This window comes from Peromyscus leucopus, chromosome 18, assembly GCF_004664715.2.
Source record: "Peromyscus leucopus breed LL Stock chromosome 18, UCI_PerLeu_2.1, whole genome shotgun sequence".
Lineage (NCBI taxonomy): Eukaryota > Metazoa > Chordata > Mammalia > Rodentia > Cricetidae > Peromyscus > Peromyscus leucopus.
The window spans coordinates 40,559,689-40,570,483 of record NC_051078.1 but is presented as its reverse complement, the minus strand read 5'-3'; the positions used below and the strand labels follow the sequence as shown (position 1 = coordinate 40,570,483).

The window sequence follows — 10,795 nt, the reverse complement described above, 5'->3', positions numbered from 1 at the left end:
AATTTATCTGTTTTTGTTTCTTTTATTTCCAGTGTTATACTTAAAAATATCCTCCATTAACCCATATCACAAATATTTTTGCCTAGACTTTTTCCTTTAAATTTTTTTATTCATTTTACATACCAACCACAGATCCCCCTCTCATCCCTCCTCCCACTCCCCGCAAGCTTCCTCCCCTGAACCCTCCCATCCCCTCCTTCAAAAGGGTAAGGCCTCCCAATGGAGAGTCAGCAAAGCCTGGTACATACAATTGGTTGGCTAGACTTTTTATAGTGTTACTTTTACATTTAGATGTATGGTTCACTTAAGGTCCTTTTTGTATATGGGTCCAAGTTTGATTGTTTGAAATAGATTCTAATTATTATAATCTCACTATTGAAAAGGGAATCCTTTATCCACTGACTAGCTTTTGAGCCATTGACAATAATTGTTCAAATATGTGTGGTTCCATTTCTGGATTCTCTACGTTCCACTGACCTATTTGTCAACAATTAAACTACTACGACACTAATACTTACTGGATGCCTGTAGTAAGTATTGAAATCAGAGCGGAATAGTTCTCCGTTTTTGTTCTCTTCACTCTGATAACCAAGCTTGCTGATTTCCTGCTGTTCTGTATTCAGCCTCTGGATTGTGCCTGTGCTTCGAGTCTTTTCCATACAGTCCTATGTCTGTACCTTGAATCGCATTACCTGTTTTCCTCCAGAAATTTCAGCCTCTACATTAAGGGTACTCAGCCATATCAAATTTGAGTTTTGTTTGGGGTAAGACAAACAGATTTAGTTCCATTTTTTTTTTCAATGTGAATATACAGTTTCCCCAGCACCACGAGTCAAGAAAACTATCTTTTCCCAATGTTTTTGATGCTTGAATGGAAGATCAGGTGGCCATATAGCCTTATGAATTTATTCTGTGCTATATTGTAAACAATCTTCTCTGGTTATGCCTATTGATTCATTAACTAATTTTTATGTGTCCATGTTTTCCTCTGGATTTAGAGAATTTTCTGCTATGATGGCAGTGAGTAGATTCTTTTTACCTTTAATTTTTACCTGTCCCGTGGATTGTCTGGTTGGTATCTTGATCATACTACAGAGTTCTTGGACATTGTAGTCATGCTTATTCATGTGGTATTTTCATGATGTGGTCCTCCATCCTTGTATTTTTATTTTGAATTTGGTGATGCTTTTCAGTGTGATTTTTGTTTGATTTACTTAGATTTTCATTTCCATCTTGCTTTTTGCTTCTTTCTCAAAGAAGCAAAAGTCTCAATTTCCTTGCTGAATTTTTCTTCCATTTCTATAAATATTTTTTTTGTGTGTATTTAAGACAGCATTTTGCTATATAGCTCAGACTGGCCTAGAACTTAGCTTCACAGCCCAGGCTAGTCTTGAATGCACCATACTTCAGCCTCCAAACTTCTTGTATACAGTAACCTGACCATTTATATAAATATTTTTATAGAGAATGTGCTCTTTTGGGTGTTTCTTCTTACATATGTTAGGTGGGGTTTGTTTAGTCCCAAATACTCATTACTCATGAGAGACTCTTCTGAATACTTTATCAGTGTTTAACATCTTAAAATAATTTTTCATGCATTTTAAGTTTTATTCTTTCAAACAGTGTTACTTCAGGTGTTTTCAGATCAAGATTCGTGCAGCTTCCTAAAATGAACCCTAGTCTTCCTGTTTCCTCTTCCACGATGGTCCCTGAGCCTTGGGAAAGGATGTATGATGTAGATGTATGATATAGATGTCTCATTTGTGGTTGAGCACACCTCAGTCACTTATTTTCTGCACTTTGACCAACTGTGGATTTCTGCACAGCTGTGATCTCCCCCCATGGTCAAGTCAGTCAACATCCAGCATAAAGTGGAAGAGGTTCCTGAGTAACTATCCCTCACTGAGGAGTTATATTACAGCTGATGACATCATGGGCAGGGACAGTCAGTTGTCTTTGAGAATGTGGCTCCTGGTAGTCAGCCATACTGCAGTGAATAGACCCACACCCAGGAATATAAATATAGCACAAATTGTAGTCAATGGGTTATTAAACTTTTTAAAAAAGAGCACGGACATTAGGGAGCATTAGGGAGGTAGGGATGGATCTGGGAGGGGTTGAGGGGATGAATTGGGAGCAAATATGTTCCAAATACTTTGTATGAAATCCTCAGAGTTAACCAAATAGTTTTTTATGACCTCTAAAAGCATCAACAGGTTTTATGTCTCTCAAGTGGCTTTTATTCCTTTTTTTGAAGAATGTTCTTTATATGTCAGATCCTGACCTAACCTAGCCTAACCTATCAAAAAATTGCATGTGTCCTGATTCACCTCTATCATTCAAGAATCACAGTAACACCCCAATGGCTTAAGATGCCTGACATTAAAGTAAGTCTAAGGAGCACACTTAAGGTGCAAATATTAGGGGACACTTGCATTTTATCTAACACACATAAGTCCTTCAACAGATACCTTTGCAATGAATGAGTAAATTATTGATTATGTAGAAAGCTTGGGTTTCCTGGAATCTCAGTTGAGAATTAGAAAAAAAAAGCAGGACTCCCAGGGACCTATTGGATGCTGAGGATGGCTTTGTCTAAATTCCACTAGTATTTATAGTCTATCTCCTTAACTCTCCTTCTAAACACAAGACTTGAGAATAAAAATCAATTTCAAGAGTAATTGTGTATGTACACGTACATAAATAGATCTTTGTTGAGTTATTAATTGCCCTGTTTTGAAAGTGGGGTTTACTAGATTTGATTTTCACAGTTGGAATACATTCAGAGTGAGGCTGAAAACCCTACACAGTGACAGTTTACACTCCACTAAAACACCTTTATGAATCATGTCTAGAAATCAATATTCTTGTGTTGCTTCTGATCAATGTTGTCTCATGCAAGGTGACATTTTGAGAAGGGTTTTCAGCAGAAAACAACATAGGCTGAACACTAAGTTCAGTTTTCTTCCAACGTGTTTTCTTCCATTTATGAAACCAGAGATGACAATGAAATATTAGATAAACAAATCATTTGTAGTTTTACTTTATATTTTCCAGCCAATTACTCAGGCTCACAATTTGCTGGTTGACAATTTATTCTCTGATTGATTTTCTCATTCAACATCCTGCCATTTCTTCTTTACCAGTTTTCCGAACACTTGTTGTTTAGTCATTCATCCTTTGTGGTGCTGGGAGTTAAACCTCAGGGCTGTGCTCTACCACTGGGTATCATCTTTGGCTCCTTCCCAGATTTTAAAAATGCAGTCCTTGGTTAGAATCCTTCTTCTTCATGAACTGGGAAGTTTTCTACCAAGACTCTTCCTGACAAGCAACACTGCGGCATTCAGTGCTCCTTAGGAATACTGAAAGTCAAACTCTCTCTTCTTTGTATTTCCTCTCGGTTAGTTGTGAGAACAGCTCCAAATTTGAGATGAAAAAAAAATTGGCATCATAATTGCCCCATGGTGCTGCTGTAAAGGTTTTTTTGATTATGTAAGGACGGTGAAAAGGAGACAAACATTAACTGATTTATCCTTCTAGACAGTAGACACCAATGGTACAAAGATGCGTAAGATCACTCCTTCAGAGTTAAGAACATGCTATCTTAACTAGTACTCTTCAGTAGTAGATAGTCAACCTACTAGTGTGTTATGAGTTGTGACATATGCCAATAATTATAATATAAATGTTACTAAAGGCATTACTTTTGAGAGTTATTTTTAGTTTTTGAAATAGTCCTTAGTAGCTCTTTCCACAATTCCACATTGACTCACTTGCTATTTAGCATGTTTAATAAAACCATGTGAACTGAAAAAATATGATAGAAAGCTTTGCACAGCACAACTGAAGTTTGTCTTAATAAATCACTTTAGAGGAATCAACATGAAGAAAGTAATTTAGGTACTATTTAAATTATTTAGGAGATCGTGTCATCGGTGGTTCTCTTTAGGTGGCAGATTTGCATAATTTGATTGAAAGTATCTCAAGACAATAAAATGAGGTGTGTGTATGTGTGTGACAAACAGTAAATACTAACAAAAAATAGCTGGGCAGTGGTGGCTCGATCCTTTAATCCCAGACTTGGGAGGCAGAGGTAAGAAAATCTCTATGAGTTTGAGACCAGCCTGATCTACAGAGCAAATTCCAGGACAGCCAGGACTACACAGTGAAACCCTGCCTCAATGTCCCCCACTCCCCAGGCAAAAAAAAAAAAAAAAAAGTCACAGGAATCCAGAAGAAGGAGGAATTGTCTCCAGCCAGAATGTCACCAAAGACATAGAAAAGACATGTCTTCAGGGAGGATGACTCCTGCAGAGACGATGGGCTATGTTCAGTTGTAATGTCACCCATGTTAAGAAGGACATACATGAACTTCAGTCTCCTCAGATCCAGCTGCCACCGATGCTCTCTGGATATTCCATGCCACACGTATTCAGATGTGGAGCATCCACTTCTCTCCGTTACATTTTGCTTTGTGCAGTTCAGCATTAAAATAATCCCCCTCCCCATCCCCCTTCTTCACAGCTTCATTATGCTGGTGACTCACACTGAGCCGGAGTCCACGGCGCTCAAATCTGTTCCTTTCACGGTGCTGTTGGACAACACTTCTCCCACATCCCATAGGGTAGCTGTTTTGCTGAATCTGCGTGTAGGCCATCACATTTACAAACTGTTAAATGTTGTCTCTCTGGGCTTGGCAGAGCAGCCGAGATGTCTGAGGCGGTGGATCCAGTGGCTAAAACGATTTACACGGCCGTCCAGCCTTACACACAGGAAGAGTGATGAGCAGGTCATTTCCGCTACAAGTCAGTAGTGGATGTATTGCCCCTCAGCGCCCGATATATCTTCACTCGGCTTCTCAGCAATAGAAGTGGACCTTAAAGGTATTTCTGGGTGTTGGGTGACACCGTGCTGGTTGAAGGTACTGGGTGGACGCTGATGGAGGACGAGACTTTGCTTCCTTGATCCAGTGCCTCCTTCACCAAATTTCTTCAGCATCTGCCTCTGTAGTACTAGCACCTGCAGTGTGTGGTGACTGAGGGCATGTTTCCTGGTATCTTTATACATGGCTCCATGGGATAATGCTTCCCTGGAACCTTCTAGACAACTGTCCCGAGTATTCCAAAAAAGCAGGTCTCCAGCAAAGTCTCCAGCTTCCACGGTAGCTCTTATACCAGGTCTAGTCCTCAGATGGAGGACTGGAATCATGGAAGGCTGAAATCACAGGAGACTGGAATCCATGGAGGACTGGTGTGGTGATATTGTGTTCCCCAACATATTATGCACCTTAATAAACTTATCTGGGGTCAGAGAACAGAACAGCTGCTAGATAGACACAGAGGTCAGAAAATGGTGGCACACACGCCTTTAATCCTAGCATTCTGGAGGCAGAGATCCATTCGGATCTCTATGAGTTCAAAGCCGCACTGGAAACAGCCAGGCATGGTGACACACAGTCTTTAATCCCAGGGAGTGATAGCAGGAAGCAGAAAGGTATATAAAGTGTGAAAACCAGGAACTAGGCTGGTTAAGCTTTTAGACTTTTAGCAGCAGTTCAGCTGAGATTCATTCTGGATGAGGACTCAGAGGCTTCCAGTCTGAGAATAAAGGATCAGCTGAGGAATTGGCAAGGTGAGGTGGCTGTGGCTGGTTCTTTTTCTCTGATCTTTCAGCGTTCACCCCAATACCTGGCTCTGAGTTTGTTTTTATTAATAAGACTTTTTAAGATTCGTGCTACAGACTGGAATCATGGAGGACCTGCGATTATCCTCTCTACTCCTGTGTTCCTATCCTCGGTCAGCCAGACCTCCACAGCTCCAATCCTGCCATAGTTATTTATATTAAGATCTCCTTGTTCCAACGATGGATGCTTTTGTCTTCTCATTGTACCTTGACTGATATAGATCATTATTCAAGTAACACTTTTTGCTGGGACAGAGATATGGACAAAGCCACCCAAGCCTTCCTGATATATAATAGCCTATTTAGTAAGGCATGATCATATCACATGGAATTATTCTTATAAAATGCCTAAAATATAATGTTTGAAGGCTGTTTAATGGGAGGGAGAGATTTTTTTGTACAACTCCATCTTGCTCTTGTGGCTCCCCTTCAGGTGACACCCCACCTTTCCATCATCCCACATGGTCTCTGCTACTCTCAGCTCAGTTCAGATTTCAGTGTTTCGGTGAAGATTTCTCCTACCCCTCAGCTAGTTCTGCAGTTTACCTTCCAAGTGTCACCTTTTATCATTTCTTCATGTTAATTATTATATTTATGTGTTCTTTCAGCTTTTAATATGCAAGCTGTAAGAAAAAACTACATTTATCCCCTTAATCCCTTGCCCATGGATGCTCTGTAAACATCTGCCAGATTGAGAGAATGTGTCAGTGATCATAGATAAATGAGATAAAACGCTGTTCAAAGAAGGTAATTAAGGGTGCTAAGTGCACTTGTGAATTCTCCATCAAGCGGGTAGTGAGAGGGCGTAAGGAGGCCCAAGGAGAAGGTCTAGAGAATCCCCAAACGTCAAGTGTTTGTAACACTAACAATGTACTCACCGATTTTGTTCTTTCCCTCTTCATACTTTATTCTCTGTAAAATATGATGCACGATTCTGCTTCTGGTGGCATTGTTGAAGAAAGTGTCTTTGTTGTGTATGATGAAGCTGCACACACACATTGGAAACACAAGTTGAAGATTAGTGGGAGATAAGAGAATTTGCCTGTTCTAATTTGGTGCTGCTGAGATGGGGGCATTTTCAACCCAGTCCTAGAGGGTCTGTCTGGGACAGCACGAAAGAGCCCAGAGATCACACCAGGGCAGCTCACAACTCTGAACAGTTTTGGTTCTTGGCATCTTGGGCATTGATAGCATAACAATGGAAAGGAGTCAGGGCTTCATAAAATTAAGAAACCTTAAAACAGGTTGACAGCAAGTTTAGGTCTTGTATTTTGTTTTTTCTCCATAGGGTGAATTCTGTTTTTATCTTCTCGTGTGTTTGGCCCTGCCCTCTCCCATGCTGTGATCATGTACTGCTTCCGGGAGTTTAAGATTCAAAGTTGGCTTGAGCAATGCAGACGGAAGTTAGGTAATAAGATCCAGTTTGGGGCGGACTAAGGTGAGAACTCAGTGTCTGGGGCTCAGCCCTGAGCCTGGCCTCCCTTGCCCATATCCTTTCCTGGTGAGGACTTTCTAGAGCAGACACTTAAGATTTTTTCTCTCACTTAGTCATCTGGCCAGTTCCAGTGTTTGTGGAGAGCTAGCTTCTGGATTCTTTTTCTCTCTCCTCCTCCTCCCAACAATAATGTTGACCTTTCATTTCTAATAGCCATGTCACTCTAAGGACAGGGTTCTCGGGTACCAGACAGAATGTCTAAGGCCATATAGTTCACCATGAAGTCATGTCTTCCCTTCTCCCATAACGTGATGAGTTACAGACTACCATCAATATTATACATGGAGTTACTCCCCCAAATATAAGGTTTATCAACCCAGTTGGTTTATCAACCCAGTTGGTTCCTCCTAGAAGTGGAATGCCATGTGAAGGCATGTAAGTGTTGGTAGCTATCTCTTCCAAACTAAGCATGGGGATCATTGTTCCCTTAAGTTTCTACGGTCCCTAATTGTACCCCTACTCCTTCAAAGAGCAATCCTCTTGCCTCTAAACTGTTTCTCTTACAACCATTGACCATTATGTTTACACTTTTTCACCAGATGTTTACAGAGGATAATCTATAAGGCACTGATAAGGAAAACCGATCAAATCTTTGTCTTTGAGATTAAGTCTGGTGAGGAAGGCAGGTCATGAATGAAAGGAACCTGCTCCTATGTCAGGGAAGGGTACACTCCTTCTTCATTTGCATGAACGTTTTCCCATTTAAGAATGTGAGCTGACTTAGGAGAAGTGGCTGAGACCTAATTCCGTAGCTCTAGTATCTCAGAAGTTGTTAGAATGCAGGTATGGGAGAGCATGGAAGGTTTACATCGGGGAAGTGACCACTGCATGTTTTTCTTACAGAAGATGGGTTCTTGGGAGTTGACCAGGGAGAAGAAGAGACAAAAACTGGCCCAGAGAAAGGATGTCCTACTTTAGCTTCATTTTAGGACTCAGATTGGGAAGTGGGAGACACATAAGGAGAAGAAAACCAGAGAATATGGAGTCATGAAAACTGCGTCAGTTGACTCCTTGGAGAAATATCCACCACTCCCCCGCCCCCCCCCCCTGACTTTGCTTCCTTTGCAGTCCCTCCCAGATGTGGCTCTGCAGGTGATTTGACAGGAACAGAAGAGAAGGCGGAGCAGATGGAGCAGCTGCAGCCCTTCTCTGATTCCCACTTGGGTTTTCTTGAGATATTTTATGGTATCAAAGAGTAAAAGGGGAAATTCAAGAGTTACATCCAAATGCCTTTCTTTTTAAACTTGTCCTTCTCTGCTTGTTCACCTTATTTGAGACAAGTCATTACATTTTAATGTCAAATAAAGATGTCATAAACAAATAGACAGCCATTACAAAGCCCATTTGGACTTACATCAGAAAGCCCACAAGCTCAATCACATTTGATGGGACAATCAGAGCCAAAGGCCCATGTCTTCCCCATTAAACAGTTTTCTGCTTCCTTTCCTTTTTATGGCTCCATTTACATCTCTGAGCACATGTGATAGTTCTCTATAATAAATCCTACAGATAAGTTACAAATTTGGTTTTCCTCTTCTTTATATCTAGGTTATCCTAGAATCAGGACAGTCTCTAGTGTGAGCAGACAATAGTGGGCATGAGCCAGACACCATTCTAAGCATCCCAAATACACAAACTCATTTAATCCATTCAACAACCTGTGAGGGAAAGAACTTATTTGCTAAATCTTACAGGCTAAGGATCAGAGGCATAAGACATGTACGCCAAATCATTTAGCTAATAAGGTGCGGAGTCAGGATTAGAACTCGGGTATTCCTGGCTGCAGAGGCTAACCTCCTGACTAACCCACACCCATCTGCTTTTCTCTCTACTTTGGATACCTCCTACCTCCTGAAGGTTGGCACTTCCTGAGGTCAGGCCAGCTACTCTATCTGGAATGTTCCTGTTCCTACTCACTTTGTATTTCAGCTCAGCCAATATCTCCCTTGAATACTCTTAGTTGATCCCCCTCTCCATCATTACCATAAACCATGTCATTATGAAGAGAAAGGAGAAAAAAAAACACTGATGAGATGAGGAGGGATACAGGAGCTGAGCTTGGGCATGCTCAGCATCTCCGATTCACCTCTGAGACTCTGAAGTCAAAGAGACCCCAGTCTATTCCTAACCTTTGCCATGTACTATGTGGCATTGGGTCATATTTGGGAGTTGAGGTTAGCTCATGTTACTCTCAGAGGTTATATATATATATATGTGTGTGTGTGTGTGTGTGTGTGTGTGTGTGTGTGTGTGTGTGTGAGAGAGAGAGAGAGAATTTGGTAAGATGACAAACAGTTTAATATTTGGGAAGGTCTCAGAGTTAGTGGTCTTCACATCTATTGGCTCTGCTACCCTGGAGTAGGACCTCACTTGCATCCCTGGCTTCTCCATGTGAGCTTCTTGCGGGCAGGAATATAGAATGAGCATGCTACATTCCTCATACTAGCACAGGGCAAAACACATGCTGATCTCTAAAGGGGCCGACCTTCTGGAGAACACTAGCTATCTTATCCTCTTATACCCTGGCCTCTTATCCAGTTCTTGGAGCTCTTTCTACCCATCCTATTTCTTCCAGGGATCAATTGAGTCATTCTTTCAACACCACATGTGTAAGGACATCTGGCAGGTGGTGGACTCTCTCTCTTAAATAGGAGGAATTGGAGAAGGGACAGTGATAGTTCACTATACTATAGTTCTCAGTTTTTTTTTTTTTTTTGCTACAAAAAAATCACACACACATATGCATGGACATAGACACTGACACAAACACATGGACATGTTCACAGACACTGGCCTGATCAATTCTGGCAAATACATGTCTTAAAGCCACAAGTCTCTGAGAAAGGATCCACAAGCTTAGACACTTGCCTCTGATCTTACAATCCGCTGGGAGGATGGTAAAGGAGTCTTTGGGGGCCATTTGGCCACGTTTGTCAATATCATGCACATATCTTCCTATATCTTCTAATCTGAACTTCTTTTTTGAAAATGCATTCCGCCGGGCGGTGGTGGCGCACGCCTTTAATCCCAGCACTCAAGAGGCAGAGGCAGGCGGATCTCTGTGAGTTCGAGGCCAGCCTGGGCTACATAGTGAGTTCCAGGAAAGGTGCAAAGCTACACAAGAGAGACCCTGTCTCGAAAAACCAAAAAAAAAAAAAAAAAAAAAAAAAGGAAAAAAGAAAATGCATTCCACCGACATAATTGCCCACATGGAATTGGGCAATTATATCACATGCCCAGATGTACAGGAATGCTCATTAAGGCATGAATTTTAATAGTAAAAGCCAGAAATAGCCTATCTAATTCTTCAAGTGGGGAATAAGACGAACAAGCTGTGATACTCCTCCCTAGAGGAGACTCTGTAGCTGGGAGGAGGCCAATGTGCACAGTAAGTCCTACAAATGTCCAAACTGAGCCAGACATGGTGGTGGTGGCACCGTATGGGAGGAAAACAAGTTTCAGATAGGTAAAGGGCTGTTTATGTCAGGGGAGGACATGTGCACACAGTTGTATTGACACACACATTTGGTGATAGGTGTGCAGAATGACTGTAGGAGGATGTATAAGATGCATGTTTATGTGTGTATGCATGTCTGTGTATAATGTCCTGGCACACTA

At 41.3% G+C, this 10,795-nt stretch overlaps 1 protein-coding gene across 3 annotated transcripts in view; it reads right to left on the bottom strand.

The window, feature by feature from the left end:
- Ano4 (anoctamin 4) overlaps positions 1-10,795 on the bottom strand; it is a 395,425-nt gene that overhangs the window by 71,778 nt on the left and 312,852 nt on the right. For all 3 annotated transcript variants that reach the window (XM_037196832.1, XM_028880306.2, XM_028880308.2), the window contains one exon: positions 6,561-6,667. In XM_037196832.1, coding sequence (XP_037052727.1) covers positions 6,561-6,667 — 107 coding nt within the window. The remainder of the gene's footprint in view (positions 1-6,560; positions 6,668-10,795) is intronic.